The sequence below is a fragment of the Apium graveolens genome, chromosome 9, assembly GCF_009905375.1.
Source record: "Apium graveolens cultivar Ventura chromosome 9, ASM990537v1, whole genome shotgun sequence".
Lineage (NCBI taxonomy): Eukaryota > Viridiplantae > Streptophyta > Magnoliopsida > Apiales > Apiaceae > Apium > Apium graveolens.
Window position 1 is genome coordinate 51971344 of NC_133655.1, and position 21108 is coordinate 51992451.

The window sequence follows — 21108 nt, forward strand, 5'->3', positions numbered from 1 at the left end:
TCATTTAATGAGTTCAATAATTTATCTTGTAAAAGTAGTTGGTCTAAAATAAGAGAGGTAACTTTTGCAATTATAAATATTATCTAATGTCTAAATTTTATTACTTCATTATCATTCGAAGAGTTTATTAATTAATTTCACAACAATTATTGGAACTTAAAAAAATTATTTTACATAAATAGATTTAAAAAATATTAAAAATAAAACCCCGGGTGACGTTACAAATTTCAATTCATATAAATTTAAAAATTATATATATAAAAAAAATAATAAAAAGGTGGGTATTGATGGAATTAATGATGCTGGTGTGGTGACTGACAACTGGTGTATGAGAAAAGGTAAATCTAAATCAGAACACAACACAAACACAACAACCTCCGGACGACAATTTACTCCTACTCCGTCATCCCCCCTCCCCCATTACTTTCAACTTTCAAGCCTCTGCCTCTTCTCCATCCCCCCCCCCCCCGGTCATTTTATTAATGTCAATAAGGTATTTTATACATTTGCTTGTTTTTTTAGATCCAGATCTCTTTTGCTGAATTATGTATGTATGTTGATGAATTTGGAGATTGAGATTTTATGGTTTATTTATATAGAGTTTAATCTACACTTGATTTCTGTAGCCCTTTGTTGGTGATCACTGCCATTACCTACTCTTTAAAGTATTTTTTGTTTTGTTTGTTGTACAGAGGAGGGGGCTTGAATTAAAATTTCCCATCCATCCATCCATCCCCCCCTCACTATGGGGGTTATGTCCAGGCGGGTTGTACCCGTGTGCAGCAACATGTGCTTTTTCTGTCCTTCTCTTCGGGCAAGGTCCAGACACCCCGTTAAACGCTACAAAAAGCTTTTGGCTGACATCTTTCCTCCATCTCAGGTCATACATTTTGTATTACTATTTTAATACTATGTTTGCCTTTTTAATCCTATACTTTTTACTACTCTTGCCTGCATTACTGCCTAGTTACACTTAATTCCTTGTCTTACAACAATTACCTATTTCAGTTGTCCTTACCATATCATTTTCCAAATATTTCAGCTGTGCTTCTTCTGTTTTAGAAGTATCCCTTTCAAGGCCTCTAATACATTATCAAATTCTTTTTTTCAGGATGCTGAGCCAAATGACCGAAAGATTGGAAAGCTTTGTGAATATGCTTCAAAGAATCCATTACGTATACCTAAGGCAAGGCTGATCTTCTCTTTTTACGTTCTACTTTTGGTAAATTATGACTGCATAGTAATTCTGTAGTCCTATCATGTCAAATAAGACCTTTCTTAAGCATCTAGAATTGGTAGCCATCCACTGTATTGTATTACAGCTTTTGGGGTTTTGTTTGTGCTAACCTTGTGATTCTCACCATAACACCCTCTAAGAAACCTGTCCACTAGAAATCTCTCTCTCTCTCTCTCTCTCATAACTCAGTCAAGCTGCCGAAAACTCTTGCTCCATAGTCTTACGAGAATATCACATCTATTGTTCAATAATGTTTCCGCATTGAAATGGTAAATGTTGTACCTTGTTTTTTTTAAAATATTCAAAGTCAGCTAAGTTTTGCAAATTTAAGGCATTTTAGATGAGTTTATCGTATATATAGGTTCTGTTGTCAGTTTGCATTTTTCTCTTCTACAGATTACTGAATATTTGGAGCAAAGATTTTACAAGGATTTGCGGAATGAGCACTTTGGTTCTGTAAAAGTTGTGTTGCATATTTACAGGAAGTTGCTCTCTACATGTAAGGAACAGATGTAAGTTCAAATACGTCAAGTGAATATGATCATTTCCGTTTCTGATTGAAGATATACCCTCCCCCCTGTGAGAATATATGCTCCATACCCATCGTGCTATCAAAATATAAATAGAGAACATTAATCTGTTTGTAAATACCATTTGCAACAAGGTTATTTCGTTCTTACTTTTTCTTTAAGAGTTGTGTTATTAGGGGTGCTGCTTCTACAAGTGTAAAAGTTTTCTGTTGGTGTGGATGATATCTGTTATTACATTGTTTTGGAGTTGCCTATTATAAATTATTAAGATGTAATGATCGTGATATGTATATTGTTTTGGGTTTCTCCTAGATATATTTGACATAGCAACTACATTTTGATTTTTTTTAATATTTTGTCAGTTTACCAGGAATTATAATATGAATAGGAATTACAAGTGAATTAGTATGTACTGATAATTGTGGGTTGATTATAGGTTCATTTTGTAAGTCATTAGATTTATTGTTAGTGGTGTTCTAAAAAGCACCCTTAAGCGAGGTGCTCTAAATTCGCATTGGTTTTGAGTCGAGGCCACTTGAAAGCGGCATGCATGTTTAAAGCTGAGGCCCAGACGAAGCACGCCATTTTGAAACTAATTCCAATATGACTAAATTAGCCATCTCAATTCTGTATGAGATGCGCACCTCACTCCAGGCCTCGTCCCTGGGTTTGGGAGAAACCTTTTTGTTTTAGTGCAACTCCAAAATGACACCCAACTATTTAAATGTTGATAACATATGTTTAACCTAAGTCCTGAGATTGTAATTACAAATTTTTTATGCCTCTTATTTGTAAACATCTTCAAAGGAACCACTTTACTAAGTTTCATATCTAGCCTTTCAACTTCTAGGTTCACAAACATTCATATGGCGGGACTTGGTACTGCACGACGTTGATGTTTGGTGTTAGATCCCACCGGATGTCTTTATGCAATTCTCTTAGAAGAGTTAGAAAAATAATGCAACACTAGAAAGAGCACGGGTACTAACTTTTTGTAGGAGTATAATAAGTTTGTATGGTGTGACTTGGTACTTATCTTTTCTTTTCTCTAAAATATGCCTATGTTAGGACACTAAAATGCCACCAGTAACCAGTTGCAGTAATTAGTAGGAATTATAAGCTTGAGACTTGGTTAATAACTTTCTTGTATCCAAGAAGAGCCATAAGGTCAGCTGAATGTTATTTACCAGTTTTTTTTTATCCTAATTCACAAGCTTAGGTATAATCTGCATGCTCGATTATGAATTATTATAGAAACTTAGGATAACATTAATAATACTGGCTTTGCTTATAGCCGCATATACTTATGCATCCAGTACTTTTATCTTGTTAAGTTTAGACATATGAATACCTGGTTTGATTTTTCTGTAGGATTATTGCCTTTATGATTCAACTTCGCATTCAATCATATCACTTCTTTTGTAGATTCAATTACACAATATTATTAAATAAAGGCTTTTGTTATTGGCAGGCCACTTTTTGCTAGTAGTTTGTTGGGAACTGTTCGAACTCTCTTAGAACAGACACGGGAAGATGAAATGCAAATTTTAGGTTGCAACATTCTTGTTGAGTTTGTAGACAATCAGGTAATGCTGTGATAAGACTTGTGATCTTGATTAAAATGTATGAAAAAACAGGGGCTGTACACAAACTAGGTGTTAAAAGAACTTGTGGTATTGATCCCTACGAAAGGTTTATTATTACATCAAACCATCTAGCTTTCATCAACTTGGAGTGTATAGACATTAAGAAGAAATATATGAACATGGTTATCAAACTATTTACCTTGTATTTGCAAGACATAGATGTCTTGTAAGCGTTAGGGGAGATATTGATGACTTGTTCCTATTTTATTATTTATTTGTCCCAAACAGTAATACGACCAAAGTAACAAATTATATTCCACAAATAAGCTGTAGACAACTACACAATTCATATCCGCAACGCTTAGGATAGTGGGTACCTCACCCTCTTGGTAATAAGAAAGCCTTGGCGGGGAGGCATGTGTGCGCGAGTATTTTAATTTCAGCACTTAACCTTTACATTTAAAAGAAGAGGAAGCAATTATACGATTCACGTTCTATTTACACAACGAACTTATTTGTTAAAGAAATGCAGGTGGATAGCACATATATGTTCAACTTGGAAGGCCTTATCCCAAAACTTTGTCAGTTGGCCCAAGAAGTTGGTGGTGATGACAGAACATTACGATTACGGTCAGCAGGACTGCAGACTTTAGCTTTTATGGTAACGACTTATTCATCCTGTGTACACGTTAAATTGATGATTAATTACAAAAGCAGGAATGTTATGAAGGCCTTTTTTACCAACTTCAACACAGATTTGTTTGTGAATGCACATTTATGTACTTTATTAGTTTTATAATGCGCAGATTGATTAATTTCACTTTTGATAATTAATGTCAATTATGAGTTTAATCGTTAATTTAAACTTGTGCTTTTACTAAACTATATCATGTTTTAGATGTTGTAGTGAAAACAGTATTTCTTACATATACTAGATTCATGTCTACAAACCTCTCCCCTATCTTTAAACTTTCATCCTTGAAAGTGGTGAAATTAAAAAAAAACATCTAGTCATTGTGGAATAGTTTAATTAGACCTCTTTGTTTATCCTTATAAAATTTAGTGGCCTACCTTTTCTCTAACATTATTCGGAGTTAACACCAACTCATTATACTGTTCTATATTTTCAGTTAACTGTACAATTGTATAGTAATTTTTTTAATAAACATTAATATTTAGTTCAAATGATACCACTTTAAATCCTGTCAGGTAGAGCTGTATTTTAAAGCTATGGATTTAGTTCAAATGAAACCACTTTAAATCCTATCCGGTAAAGTTGTATTTTAAACCTATGGAAACTTTTACGACAACTTTATATATTTGATGAAAACTTTTGTCATCGAGTACTTTCCTTTTTAGGTGCAATATGGATTCTGCAATTTGTTTTGAAATTTCTTAATCTGTACTAAAATCCTAGTTCATTTCCCTATCATGATTTTGCAGGTTAAATTTATGGGGAAACATTCTCACATATCAATGGACTTTGACAAAGTAAGGTTTTTTTGCTGTAATCTTTTTCTTCTTTTCTGTTCAAGTATTAATACTCACGCATGCGAGCATGCCCACGTATGCGCCCGTACATGCACATTAGCGCGCGCACATACACACACACAGACACACACATATGTATACATATATGTGCTTTTCGTTTCTTCTGTACAAGACTATATTCTGTAAGAGTTTGTTTTAGCTTTAACTGGATTATGACATAGGAATGAAAATTTTACGAATGTCTGAATTTGGTGTCAACTTGAATCCATGCATGTATTTTTGAAATAGATTATATCAGTGACTTTGGAGAATTACATGGATCTCTCCATGAACCCAGAAACTACCAAACAAGATGGGCATAGTACTCAACCACAGGAACAGTGGGTGCAAGAGGTGCTCAAAGTGGACATTAATGGTTCATCATTCCCGAATATTGGCATGAAGAATTCATCCTCAGCGAACCTCGTCAATACCACACACGATGTGGCCACCACGACGTAACGTCCCATATTTCTTACTTACTAAAACGTATTACTGTCCCGATTTTTTTATGTTAAATTTTCCTCATCTTAAAGGGATATGCCTGGAACCCCCTCTTACTGGTCTAGGATTTGCTTGCATAATATAGCTCAATTGGCAAAGGAAGCAACAACAGTGCGTCGTGTACTTGAACCTCTTTTCAACAGTTTTGACAATGAATACCTTTGGTCCCCAGATAAAAAAATTGCTTGTTCTATGTTGACATATTTGCAATCACAGTTGGAGGAATCAGGTTAGTAAAAGGGTTTCTTTCTCTTTTATTTGAGTACTGAAATGAAATGATAATATTTTTGGCTTTTAAATTGATTAAAGTTTATTTATGGATGGAACTGTTAGGAGGAAATTCTCATTTGTTTTTGTCGATCCTGGTCAAGCACCTGGAGCATAAGAATGTTGGAAAGCAGCACAATATGCAGATAGATATTGTTAACATTGCCACACAGATTGCAGAGAATGTGAAGCCACAGTCCTCAGTTGCGATTATTGGTGCACTAGCTGATCTAATGAAGCATTTACGCAAATGCATTCAACATTCAGTCGAAGCATCAAATCCTGAAGATGGCTCAAATAAATGTAATTCGGATCTTCAGTTTGCATTGGAAAATTGCATCTTGAAGCTTTCACACAAGGTTTGTCGTGGTAAATATAGTACAAATATTAGTGTGAAATTCATTTTCTGAAATTCACCAAAAGTGTATGGAGTTGAAGACAGTAGTTCTATAGTCGATAGTTTACTGTTGAAAGAAATTTTATTTTATACTTGCTGCACTTCATTACCAAGTTGATCTCTATTTGTGCAGAACTTATAGTAGGAATGATAGTTATCTATTTTGATGTTTGAATTCATCCAGAGGTCTACTGCTCTGTCCAGAAATTGAGCTGAAGGACGTTTTTTATGTTCTTTGTTTAGATAATTGACGCGGAGCATAATATGGTTAAATTAGTTGTTAATTACTTTATAGTATTATTTAGATGTAAGTATGTTTTTATTTAGTACCTATATTATCTAGTTAGGAATATTCTAGATAATATATATATATATATATTAGATAATTAAGACGTATGAGTTATTACTATAAGGATATGTTTCCTTTTATCGTTGATTTTACTTAGTCTCCAAGTTACTTGTTCACCAAGTCTTAGGAGTACTATATAAACACATGTAATCTCTTTTTATTAATAGAGTTGAATATTATGAATTAAATTTGCGGATTTTTGTGTTTCTTGCTGATTCTCTGCAGAGATAGGCCCATATCCCCTTGTTTACCCTATCCCTAGTCTTTGTCCTTCATCAATTATTGTCGGTGGTTTTTAATTTTTAGGAATAAAAGCTTTTGTGATTTTATAATTGCAATATACAATATAACATGTTACTATAAGGATATGTTTCCTTTTATCGTTGATTTTACTTAGTCTCCAAGTTACTTGTTCACCAAGTCATAGGAGTACTATATAAACACATGTAATCTCTTTTTATTAATAGAGTTGAATATTATGAATTAAATCTATGAATTTTTGTGTTTCTTGCTGATTCTCTGCAGAGATAGGCCCATATCCCCTTGTTTACCCTATCCCTAGCCATTGTCCTTCATCAATTATTGTCAGTGGTTTTTAATTTTTTAGGAATAAAAGCTTTTGTGATTTTATAATTGCAATATACAATATAACATGTTAGTTTTTACTAAAATAATAGGTGAAATATCTACCGGAAGGATAATGCTATGCACATTGCGAAATTGAAGTTTTTTCTAAAAAAATTACTAACTTTTCTTTTTTGTGGGGTGGGTTTGGGTTGGAGCTGGATGCAGCCTACCCTTGGCTGGCTGCGTGTGTACCCCAAATACGGTACTTAAATAATAAAATCTTGATATTTGATGGCGATAAATAATAAAATCTTGATATTTGATGGCGAGAACGCTTCTTTCTTTTGCTGTAATGGTTTACTGTATGATACTTTGATACTATATGATATAGAACTGAAAGTGTCAAAGGAACCCAACAAAACCAACCATACCCGGTATATCTCTTTCAAAGCATGGTCGGGAGGGTACGCAAACAATGCCCCTACCGAGTAGGGACATTGTTTTCGTGAAGACCCCCGGCTTAGTGCATAATAGAATAGTGAATGTGTGCGATTTATAAAGGGTGAAAAGTAATTATACATCAAAAATACATGATAAAAATTAAGTAGCTACCTATACTCTAAGTGAAAGGAACACATTCACTTAGATTCTGGGTGTGGTCGATATAGTTGTTCTTGTAGGCTTTCTAATTAGTCCATGAAGTATAATTCTAGGTGTGGTCGATGCAAGGTTGTTTTAAATGTTTGTTATTTTATTATTTTTATTTTAATATTGTATTAATTATAGTTGTTAAAAAAGTGAGTAATATGTTGTTTTTTAGCTCGATATTGTCATATCGACCAACAAATTTTTTTAGTTTAATTTTTCTTTATCTCGGTTCAATTGTATAATTATTTTGACACTGTCAGTAGTATCTATTATTTTATTTTACCCGAATACCGTCTATATCTACCCATATACTGTCTCATACTCGACTACTGTATCCGGTTATCTATAACTTTGTTTTAGGGGTTTCATAATTTTTAACGGTAATATTATATAAAGATAATTATGTCAAAATAATAAATTAATTAAGTGAGAGCAATTAAGTAATTTCTGCAAATAACAACCGACACTTTAATGTTTAATCTAAACCCGTGCGATGCACAATTGTTTTAAATAATTGTTATTTTAATGTTAATATTTTATTAATTATATTTGTTAAAACTGTAAGTATGTCTGAATAAGTAAAACTAAATATATCTTTTATTATATTATAATACATATTTTGTAATAATTAGGTTTTAGAAAAAGATAATTTAATAAATTCGCTCAAAAATCTAGGTTCAATTCCCATCTGTAACAATTTCCTATCAATGTTGGAGAACTATTCCCGGGTAAAATATGTTTAGTTCAAACTTCGTTGTTAATTTGGTTTATCAACATTAGTTTCAGAGTCGTGAACAGGAATTTTATCTAATTCACAATTAAACTCTCTTTTTTCCATCCATTTTTTTGTAATATTATAGAAGATAATTATGTTAAAATAATAAATTAATTAAGTTGGGCAATTATGTAGTTTCAGCGAGTACCGACCGATTACCAAATTTTTAATATTTCGTCTATTATAATATATTATAGATATAGATTGATAGATAGATAATCAGTATATATTAAAAAGAATTGTCCATAATATTTTTAGAGAGATTTGTTTTATTTGGAGAAAATAAAAAAAGGCAACATGTTTTTCTTAAAAAAGGGTATAGATTAAAAAGAATTGTCTAAAATATTTGTAGAGAAAGAGTTGTTTTAGTTGGTATAAATAAAAAAGGCAAAGTATTTTACTTATAAAGGTAAATGGTTATATAATAATTAACTAAGGGCAATTGAGTAAAATATTGAAATTTTTTAAGGAAGGGCAATTATGTAATTGAAGGGAGGACCATACCAACCAAACTTTTAATGTTTCGTCTAATATATAATATTATAGATTGGTTGGTGGTGATTTAAGCCGGTGAAGAGCTTGATCTTGCTTCTCCTTTCTCGCTTGATAATTAGTTCCCAATTCATGTGTGTACAGAGAATAGTGGAACTTTAAAATAATGTTGTATAACCAGCTTATGAACCCAAGGATAAGCAAGTTGTCAGAGAGTTCATTCCAGAACAGGTGCCGTGTTTAAATTTTATAATAATAGTTACGTAGATTTTTTACACAGTCCTGCCGGAAATTTAAATATACGTTTACTGCACTCGTTGACATCTCCACTCTTTGGCTACTGAATTTATATCCATAATCAAAAATTCAAATACTTGCTCATTCTTTCAATTTCTAGAGTTTTTAAATAGTCAAAGTTTTATGCTTAGAGTAGTACCAGTGTGCTTCTGCCTTACCGTTGTGAGCCTTGTGGCATTATGTTGTCACTAGTAGTTCATTGTACATATTGTACAATAATTTATATTTAATTGGCAGGTTGGGGATGTGGGACCGGTTCTTGATATGATGGCGGTGGTACTAGAGAACATTCCAGTGACTGGGGTATTAGCTAGGACAACAGTGTATGTTGTTTATCGAACTGCACAGATTATTTCTTCTATTCCTAATGTAACGTATTACAAGAAGGTATTTAAAACACCTTTGCTAAATACACCTTTCTCTGCTATATCAAGTGATTAGTTATGGTAATCGCTAATGTTGCTTTTTTTTCCCTGCTTCAGGCCTTTCCCGATGCTCTCTTTCACCATTTGCTTTTAGCAATGGCTCATCCAGATCATGAAACACGCATAGGGGCACACCATGTTTTCTCTATAGTCTTAGTACCATCTCTTGCTTATCCCTGGTCAGTCCATGGTGGACGCCCTTCACAAGACCTCCTTGGGCCTCTACCAGTGGGGAGCATAGAAAGTGTTTCTTTTCAGGATGCAAGTAAAACAAATTCCAGACTTGTAGTAGCCACAATGGAAGATAGCGAAGCTGTCGGTAGGCATCTAAATCAAAAAAAGGAAAGCACATTGCCTGGCCAAACATATAGCTTTAAGCATGCTTTGACTGACGGTAACAATGTATGAGGATAAAAATATTAAATACTGTTTTAGTTATCTGCAAGTATATTTTTAGTTTGTAATGTCGACAGTGTCATGTCTTAATCTTAAGTTCCTTTCTAGGAATTGACATCCCTTCGTTTGAGTAGTCACCAAGTGAGTCTTCTACTCTCCTCAATCTGGGTTCAGGCAACAACCTTTGATAACTCCCCTGAAAATTTTGAGGCAATGGCTCATACATATCATCTTGCGTTGTTATTTACGCTGTCGAAGGTGCGTGCTCTGTGCTCCCCGCGTCTCTTTGTGTTTGTGAGTATGTCTATGATCATGTGGTGTGGTGTGGTGTGCCATGTGTGTGTCAGTGTGTGTACACGCACATATGTGAGTATATATTCGGGTTCAATTTTTGGTTATTGTTTTATTCCCGCATGTGTATCTTGTATAATGAGCATCATTCCTCACCTAGATTAACATTCCTTAACTGAGCAAGGTTCTTAATCTGCCAATTTCTTAAATGCATAATTGCATATCCCTTGTATGCTTTTTCCCGTGTACTCTTTGATAGAATATGCACTGATATAACTTTAATGGAGAGTAATTAGTAGCTAAAGAGTTTTCCCTCGTTTTGTTTTAAAATTATTGTGGCATTGCTTTTTATTCATTAGTGCAAGTTATGCTTTTATCGTTAAATTACTATAAATAGTTCATTCATTATATAGTACAGATTTAAATGTTAAGAAAATTTTGTCGGGGTAATTCATTAACATACACTGATCTTTAAGGTTTGGTTTAATGTTTTTGGTTCTTATTACTGCATCTTTTACTTTGATCTTGTGCATCTTTCGAGCATGAAATGGTACTAATCACTTAATGATTGCTCTTGTTCAACACAGCACTCCAGTCATAAGGCTCTTGCACGGTGTTTTCAGTTGGCATTTTCACTTCGGAGCGTTGCTCTGGATCAAGAAGGTAAGCTTTGTCGAGCACCCGTCTTTCTAGTATCATATTGAGATGACTAACTAGGGCTGTATCACTGTTTCCGCATGTGGTTGTTACAACCTACAATGTGGTTAATTAAACGAATGATATGGCTTTATTAATTCTACATCATGTGAAAGTAAGCTATTATAAATTTGTGACTGTGTAGCTCATCACTAGAAGTTTGTATAGAACAGGAGAACAGATTTTGGAGAGTGGTGCAGTTTAAAAATATAAATTTAGGAAATCAGGCTAGCATCATTCGTATTCCAAAATCTCTTCAATCAGGTCTTCTGTGATTACAGGGGAGGGGGGTAAACTGTTAAAAATTTTGAACTTTTTAGTAGTCTTGTAAAGTTTTCTTCTTGAGAAAGACAATAAATCCCAAATTAACTTTTGTTGTTATTTAAGTGTAGCTATCAGTTAACCAATTTTTTTCACTGAATTCTGAAGGAGGTATGCAACCATCACGAAGAAGGTCACTTTATAATCTGGCAGTGAACATGCTTATAGTCTCAGCTCGAGCGGGAAAGCTTCCAAAACTAATAACCCTGGTGAAATCAACTTTGACCAGTGAAACAGTAAGTCCGTGGCCCTTGTACTATATATGCAAGATGGTACGATCGTTGATCAATTACAATTTTTTTATCTAGTGCATACTGTGTTTGCGACATTGTGTTATTTGATTGCTATATTGTCTTGTTTTGCCTTAATTATTTATCATACGAAACACCAAATTTGTCAGGTTGATCCATTTCTTGAGTTGGTTGAAGATATCAAACTTAGAGCTGTATGTGGTCAACCCGGTGAGGCAAGGAATACTTATGGTTCACAGGAAGATGAAACTGCTGCTTTGAAGTCCCTTTCTGCTATGGAACCAGGAGATCAGGTTTTGAAAGAAGTGGTAGTTGCCCACTTTACTGCTTGTAAAGAATTGTCTGAGGTAATAATTACTTGCTTTTGTGCGAGTGTTCTTATCTAATAGAATAATAGTTCCACTTTAGCCGAATGAGTCTTGTTTTAAATGCCTGATCTTTATGGTACTGTTTAGTAAAACTAACAAAACAAAGCCAAAATTACTCTATTTTAGTGAAACTCGACAAAAAGGACCATTTTTAACATGATGGCCAACTTTAGCTTTTGGATGCACATATTACAAAATGTGTTTCCCAATTTGTATGAAATACTCCATCTTTATATGTGCATCCTAAAATAAAATACTGATTTGGAAAATGTTTATCCCATATAAATTGATTTTTTTGGATACTCCTTTGCAAAATGTGTATGTCATATATGTGATATAACATAATTACCAATATAAGAGAATTTATACCCCTGATATCTTATTTAATTGAAAATATAGTTGTAAGAATATAATTTAAATTAAATAATTGAGTAAGAAAACACATAAGCTAAAATAATAAAATGTTACAAGAAACCCGTGTACTGCAACATGGTATGAAGCTAGTTTGACGAATGTATATCGTATCAGCTATACTATATTTGTTCAAAAAAATGAAGATGGTTTTTTTTGTCAATTTTGTTTATAAAAAAGGTTAAAGCTGGACTTCGCCCAACTGAAAACAAATTGAATTACTAAAATGAGAGTAGAACAGTACATTAATATTTGAAAAGTGGAATGTCTGATTATTTAGGGGTAGTTGTATCAAAGAATCTACTGCATTTTAAAAACTGGAATGTCTGATTGTTAGGATCTTGTTTCAACTAGGTAGAGTAAGTCCTCTTGAAAAACATCCATTATCAAAGACATTAATATTTGTGGTTCTATTAGAAGGGTAGCAGGAATATAAATCTTGTCTATGTATTACTTTTTAGTTTATTAATTTTGCTTGTAATGCTAAATTGATTACCAGATAAATCTGTATCATATATTAAACACATATCGTCACAGGAAGAGTTATCAAACATTAAAAAGCAACTCCGAGAAGGATTTTCACCAGATGATGCTTATCCATTGGGCGGTCCCTTGTTTATGGAGACACCACGTCCATGTTCTCCACTTGCTCGAATGGAGTTTCAGGCATTTGATGAGGTCACACAAGCAACTTTCTAATGCCATACCTCCTAATATTCCACCCTACATTATTTAATCTAGCAACCCTATTAATTTCTTGCAGGAAATGCCCTCTGCATTAACGGATGAAGAAGCATTTCCTGATCTTAATGGCAGTTCATCAGGACGAAAAACATCTCTTCCTTTTAACTCGCTTGATATTTTAAGTGTGAACCAGCTCTTAGAATCGGTAAGTTGGCCTCTCTTTTTGCTGGTTTTCGTTGTAAATTTGTCTTGGATTTTGTAATTGGGAATTCAGCAATCTGAAGAATCCTCCCTTTTTATTTAATTCCTATAGTTGCAATCCTGGAAGAGAACTATTTGCGTCATTGTTTTGGTATTTTATGATTGACTTAATCTGTGTAACTATCAACTCTAGGTTCTGGAAACAGCACGTCATGTAGCAAGCTTTCCTATGTCCTCGACGCCCATTCCATATGATCAAGTGAAGAATCAGTGTGAGGCCCTAGTAACAGGTAAACAGCAGAAGATGTCAGCTCTTCAAAGTTTCAAATCGTCACATGAAGCCAAGGCGATACTTCCTCCAACTGATACTGAAAAGAGGAATCCTTCTTTGGTAAATAGGGTGAGACCTCTGCCATTGGAAACTTCAAAGATTGGAATTCAGTTATTTGTGTGGTGTAAAAAACCTCCCGGTAAATAATTTTGTGTGCCCCTTGGGGTATGTTTGGATTGGGCCCAATGGGGGTTCGAAAGTTTAGGTTAAGGAGGGTAGGGAAGGGATGGTTAAACTTTTTAACCCTAAATACCACATCTTGGGAATAGGACCAATATGACTTCTTAAACGGATTAAATATCAAAGTGGTCACTTAAGTGAAAGTCAAATATAGCTATTTTATTTGATTTAAATAAAAAAAATTAGTATATAGACTTTATATAATCTAGATATATTATCTTAAATACTAGAATTCGTAATTTTTTATTTGGTTGAGGTAGCATTCAATAAAAATGTGTGGATATCAATAATATAGTACTTTTACTTTTCGAGCACAAATTTTAAGATATTTATTTGATATTTATTATGACTTCAATGATTCAAATGATATCCCGTTAACTAAAGTGAAGGTCAAATATAGCTATTTATTATTTGATTTAAATAAAAAAAATTAGTATATAGACTTTATAAAATCTAGATATATTATCTTAAATACTAGAATTTATAATTTTTTATTCGGTTGAGGTAGCATTCAATAAAAATGTGTGGATATCAATAATATACTACTTTTACTTTCTGAGCACAAATTTTGAGATATTTATTTGATATTTATTATGACTTCAGTGATTCAAATAATATCCCGTTAACTGGAGTGAAGGTAAAATTTAGCTATTTATTATTTGATTTAAATAAAAAAAATTATATAGACTTTATAAAATCTAGATAAATTATCTTAAGTACCAGAATTCATAATTTTTTATTTGGTTTGAGGTAGCATTCAATAAAAATGTGTGGATATCAATAATACACTACTTTTACATTCCGAGCACTAATTTTGAGATATTTATTATGAATTCAGTGATTCAAATGATATCTTGTTAACTAAAGTGATATATGGCCTTCACTTGAGTGACCACTTTGATATTAAATCCCTTCTTAAACACAAATTATTTGCGAGCATACCTCAGTTTCCTTTTTCACTCATGGAGGTGTCAACCAGCCCTATACATGACCACAAGATCCCGGTCAAGAGCAATAGAAAATTATATATCTATATATATACACACATAATATATATATCTATGTATATACTATTATATTTTTTAAAGACGGAACATTAAAAATTTCGTTGGTAGTCTGTTCAGTCATAGTTTAGTCACTTATCCACAGCCGTTAGTTATTTCAAATCAAATTGACGGGAATCGTTAGATATAATCCTAAGATTTATTATTAGAAGGGGTACAAGGTACAGATCCTACCAACAACATATTAGAATTATCATTTATGAAATATAATGATAAAAACAACCATGCATCGGACGGGTTATAGACTATATATATATATATAAACAACCATGCATCGCACGGGCTATAGACTATATATATAATGGATCCTAAAATTGGATCTGGTCACAGGTTTATTCGCTAGAAATAACTCCCTGGTCACGTTCTTGGCTTTCTTTTGTTGCAGAAGTTTTGATGAAGAGACTTCTAACTCTCCTGACTTGTTAACTGTTAAGTGAATCCATGATTTATTTTCCTTAAGCCCCTTCATATCAAAAGGATGGCTTCAACCAAAACAGATAAAGATAGGTGCTTCCTTCATTTTAGAGCTACCTGGATTTAAATAAGATTAACTATAACTCCTAACATACCCGATCTAAGCTACATTTCCACAACTCTCTACAGCTGAGGATTATTCTGATAATACTAAATACCTTAAACACTTTTACTTAATTAATTGCTTTTATTTTTCCTGCCGCTATACTTCTGACCATAGAAAGCAATCTTCAACACTTACTACTAGCACTTGTGATTCCCACTGTTATAACAAATTATTAAGGAAATAAACACTATACACTAATTTTAATGACAGTCATCCACTACATAGTAGCTACACGTATTAAACTGAATGAGGAATTATTGGTTTATCATTACCCTCCTTTTTTACGTATCCTTCTCGAAAAATATTTTTGTTTAAACTCCACATTCTGTTGGCAGACATCTCATTAAAAGTTTCGAGCAACATTAGTTGTGATTCTGGTCATCGACACTTATAACCTGTAACAAATTTGTCATTGCATTTGAAACACCATCCATGAGCACGAATTGCTGAGCTCCTTGGTGGTCTTGTAGTGAACCTACATGTGGCACCTTTGATGCATTTTGAAGTCTTCACATGCATTATTAAGTATATTTTTTATTTTATTTTTTTACTAAACATTAATTATTTTTTTTTGCTTTCAAGTTTATACTTTTCACTTAAAATGGCTTTTGTTTTTTTTATTTTTCTTTTTCCTAGTTTGCATATTTCCGCAGTTGGATTGGGCTTTTTAAAGGTCTCCTGCTGGTTTTAAAAATTAGCTAATCTCATAGCTGGTTAATTTATTTCTGAGTACTTTAAGGATTATTTACTCTTTAATCAATATAAACAATTCTACCTTTGTTTTATCTTCCGTGGATGATTAAATATTCTCCCTCTATTGTACCCAATTGTTAACATTTGGTAGGGTACAGAGATTAAGAAAAGTAAAGACAAAAGAAAAAACAATGGGTAAGTTAATGGGAGCTACTGAAATTAGTGAAGAATAATTTACTATTTTGGAAAATAGTAACAATTGGATGGGACATCCCAATAAGGAAGGTGTCAACAAATCTGTTGGGATGGAGGGAGTGTGTGTGTAGTATTATTTGTGGCATTTGTTTTTCTGTGTGTCTTTTTGGTCGGATTGGACTACAGATGGTTTTCCCAAGTAGTTTTAAATATTGGCCAACCTGAAATCAAAATACTCAGTTGAATCTGCACTAACCTTGCCATTTGTGACGAGTATGTTTTTCAGTTGTCATGAAATTCGTGTTGTGTTAACTGTTGTTTGTTGCTAAAGCTTTTGCCTTCTGAAAAGTTTTACTCTTGATAGCCTAGAAATGGTTTCTTCAATTTCTAACATTCACGTAAAGATTCTAGCAAGTGCCGCCTATCTTCTCTTGATATGATGTTAGGTCCTAGTCAAGTGTAATAGAAAATATTATATATATTTATGTGTTGGTGATAATAATTACATGTTTCAATTCTCATCCTCCCACTGCCATGTTATACATGAATGACTTTTACGTGATTGACTTGTATAGATAAACAAAGAAAACTACTTGTTCCGAAACTAACCCCCCTACTTTTGAAACACCAATTATTAAGAAACTACTTCATGCTAATTAATATAAATTAAATTGTCATTTACCTCTTTGTAACTCACACCTACTATGCTAACTGAATAATAATTGGTTGATAAGATTTATTTCAGAGCATAATATGCAATTAATACTACATAAACAACTATCAAAATAAATGTACATCAACGACCATAAGTACGTTATTCCACGTTAACGACAAAACCCTAACCGAGGTTCAGGCCTTTCCAACCTTTCCCTGACCACCCCCTAATCAAAAAACACCTTAATGTTTTATTTTCGACCGAAGTTTAAGGTTTTTAGAGGTTCTAGCCAAAGCTGAAGGGAAAGCTTTTCGAAACCATTGAGCCATAGTGGCACCCATGTATTGGGGCTTCTTTTGAAATCACAAGTTGTTGGGGTATAAGTGTAACAGTGGTTTCAGAAAAGGTCTTTGTTTAAATAAAACCAAAAGAAGTGGTTATGTCATATTACATTTGCTTCAGTTTGTTATATGCTTTGAATATAATATCTTCATTTACATTCAATTGTTCAAAATCATGTATTGAATCGCTTAGCACTTTGTTTCAGGTCCTAAAGGTTCCCGAATTGGATACTACAGTGGCTAATTTGGAGCAAATGAATCAGCTTGTTGTCTTTCCGCATGAACATGTGCAGCAACAATCTTTCAGGTTACCACCTTCAAGCCCTTATGACAAGTTCCTAAAAGCAGCTGGATGCTAAATTGAGCAGCTGGATGCTAAATTGTGCAGATATACCCTGTATGTAACAATATGTCAATTTGTTGGTGTACCTTAACGCCCTATGACCCAAAAAGTGAAACTCTAGAGGGTGAAAGTACACAATTGAAGAAGTGCGGGGAGGGAGGGGGGTTGATGGAGATGAAATCCAGAGGGGAAAAAAAGCTTGTTTCATTCTTAATGTCAACTATTCCTTCATATAGAGTCGTCCGGTATGATTTTGTGTTGTATAGAAACTCCGATCTATAAGTTTGTGCAAATATAATATACAAGATAAAGTAGTGTGGGGATCCCTTTTTATGTTGTGTTCTCATTTATGCACTTGAGGAAATACCTACAGAATTTTTATTTGTAAACTTTGGCAAATCTCAGGTCTTGTTACACATTCTTGGTATACAGGGACTAAGAGCATCTCAGATGATGAAAAATGAAATGGTTAGTTATAATGGTGGGCTATTATTATTTTTTAAAATTTTAGCTAAAAGTTTTCATATGCAGTCCAATAATATTATCTATAATTTTTGAATATGTAAAATATATCCAAGGGATTTTTTGATTGGCCAAATATAGCCCATGGAAAATGGTTGTCTATATTTTTTGTGAAGGGTATAGAAGGTTGGAGTGTTAAATTTTTTACATATTTTTCAAAAGCTCCGCATACACAACACCTAAATGCACCTGGATTTATTTAGCTAAAGGTTTTCTCCCATTAGAGATGTTCTAAAAAGGGTTTAATACATTTTGGCTTCTTTGTTATTTTGGTCACCGTTTCTTCATATGGTATAAGGAGTACTACTCAAATAAAAACCAAACTAGAATACCGTAGAAACTAAAAAGTTGATTACATCCAATTTTAAAACATTCTCCCACACAGCTTCATCATTTTTAATTGAATTTTTCATTCCAATTGGTGAAATATTTTTAAAATCTAACTTGACCATATTTTATACATCCTCCAATTATAAGTATGAATACCATAGTGTAAAATTTTATGGAGTCCACCTTTTAATTGGAGTCCTCGAAGTCCATCTATGTTCTGCAAATAAAATATCTTGTAAAACGTGTTATCTTGCAAAACATGTTTTGCAAATATCATTACTCCAATAAAATCATGCAAATCTCATATATTTACGAGTACAATATATATGTTCAACAACATGAACATTTATGTTCTGCAAACTAAGCATGTTTTGTAAAATAATATATTTTGCAACGTTCTACTTGTAAAATCTATGCAATATGCAAGGTTTTCAATAAAATTGTGATATTTGTAGAATATTATTCGAAAAATAATACGTTTTGCAATAATTTAAACTATATTTTACTTGCAGAATATATATGGAATCCAAGAACTCCAATGAAATAGGGACTCCAAGAACATATATGGACTCCAAGGACTCCAATAATAAAATAGGGGACTCCATCGAACCTAACCCGAATACCATATGTGATATATTTCGACGATAAATTAATATTTTTGTCAACCAGAATTACTAAAATTTACTGGTTCCGTGATAGTACTGATTTCAGCTTAGTGATTCGGATAAGTTTAAATACTGATTGATCGTTATAATATAGCAAAAATATTATGCAAATTGATGAGTGGGACATGGGTAAAAATACGTTGAAGTACATTTTAAAATTGTTAATCGATTAACGGGAAAAATTAAATTAAAAACAAAGGGAAAAATAAATACATGAAAGAAGTTAAATAGTGGCTTGGTTTCTAGTTATTATTTTAAAATTGGTTTCTATTTGCTCGTTAGTCTATATATATATATAACTCCGTGGAGAACCATCTTATATAGAGAATTGTGGAGAATTATTATTTTAAAAATATAAAATATAAAATTTATTTTATTTTTCATCATATATAGTTACAATTTTTAATTACCAAGTTAAAAGTCGAAGTTACACAATATTTTATTTAAAAAATAATTGAATTTTAATGAAAAAGTTTAAATTGGTTCCATAGTAGAATCACACTTATTAAAAATTATTCCACTGTAAAATCAAAATTTAAAATCCATTATTTTTTCAAATTTTAATTGGTAATTTTTTTAAATCAACAGCACACGCGCACAAGCACGTGCACAACACAAACACATTTGGAAAATACAGTGCGGTCAGAAAAACGGCCAAAAAAACAAGGCTGCACAGGAACTCAGGGACACAAGGAGAGCAACACACCACAACATTCATAAGTACGCACATATATGAGAATATATATACATATAACCAACAAACCACCAAGCTCACCGGAAAAAGGTAGCGGCGGAACAATAGCGGCAACCAGACGACACCGAGAAGAGCCGAGGAAGGAGGAGGAAATAAAAAAACAAGAAAAACAAGAAGCGAGAGAGAGAGAACAGAGAGAGAGTCGAGATTGATCGAGAGAGAGAGATTGAGACGACAAAGATTGATGTTTTCCCCAAACACAACAACGACTCACCCTCCTGATACACAATCTCACGGTACGTGTCCAACTTAATGGATACGTGTCGTTTTATTTTTGTTTTGACTGACTGCAATCCAATTCACACCGCTTTAAACAGTTTAAAATATATAATTCACGAATAAACATTAATCAAAATAGTACCAAAATAATCTTAAAATTTTATAAATATCCCGAAGTTAATAAAAACATAAATTTCGAAATTTTAAAACAAATTTTGAAACGCAATTTATACCCGCTTTTAACAATCAAACGAATCAACGCGCGGGTGAAATTAATCCCAAAAATTTCCAAAATAATTTTAAAATTCTCAGAATATTATGAACTTAGTAAAATAAGGGTTTCATAATTTTTGAAGAATTCTGGAATTAAATACAGATTTTATAAATATATCCAATTAGAAAATTATTTAAAGAGAAATAATTAGTGAAATACCGTTTTCTCAATTTTATAAAATGCTAAAAGTAATTATTGAAATTATAAAATTATAAAATCAATTTTAGAGATAATCCAAATATTTATGAAAATCAAAATGCAATAAAATCACTTTTAAACGCAAATTAATACAATATAACTCAATAATAAATTACACAATTCCAACCTATTCACCAATAAATCGCAGATAAATAATAAAAACAACACACCGCTGCCAAAACCAACACACATATATAATTAATTAATTATTCAATAATTACATCATTACAATAATATAAAATATACGAGTCGTTATAGATTATATTTCTGGAGCTTAAATGTTTGTGTATCAATAACAAGCTTTGATACTAATTGTTAGGCCTTTAAGTATACTATAGTGGGGGTGAATACTGTGGCGCCCCAATATCCGGGGTCAGGGATCTAGGGGGCCACACCATCTTAAATCCCGTTTAACACTTATCTCGTACAACATTATATAAATACTCACACCTTTATGACCCCACACTTATCCACATATGTAACACCCCCAAATCCGGGGTCGGGCATCCGGGTTGTCACGAGTTCCATTTTCCTTAACAAC

The 21108-nt window shown here is 32.8% G+C and overlaps 1 protein-coding gene across 2 annotated transcripts; it reads left to right on the plus strand.

Annotated features, from left to right (window-relative positions):
* The first annotated feature begins 324 nt into the window (after window positions 1–324).
* On the plus strand, window positions 325–18087 carry LOC141683310 (protein SEMI-ROLLED LEAF 2). 2 transcript variants are annotated; one of them, XM_074488007.1, is made up of 20 exons: window positions 325–493; window positions 693–880; window positions 1112–1186; window positions 1634–1749; window positions 3239–3353; window positions 3886–4014; window positions 4797–4844; window positions 5133–5341; window positions 5420–5616; window positions 5721–6013; window positions 9417–9566; window positions 9662–10006; window positions 10109–10258; window positions 10879–10954; window positions 11417–11544; window positions 11709–11906; window positions 12876–13016; window positions 13102–13227; window positions 13417–13623; window positions 17469–18087. In XM_074488007.1, the coding sequence occupies exons 2-20, from the start codon at window positions 746–748 to the stop codon at window positions 17619–17621; spliced, it is 2991 nt and encodes a 996-aa protein (XP_074344108.1). In that variant the 5' UTR covers window positions 325–493; window positions 693–745; the 3' UTR covers window positions 17622–18087. The 2 variants fall into 2 exon arrangements, with proteins under 2 accessions (XP_074344108.1, XP_074344109.1); XM_074488008.1 differs by lacking the exons at window positions 325–493; window positions 693–880; window positions 1112–1186 and having other exon boundaries at window positions 1644–1736.
* Window positions 18088–21108: the final 3021 nt, after the last annotated feature.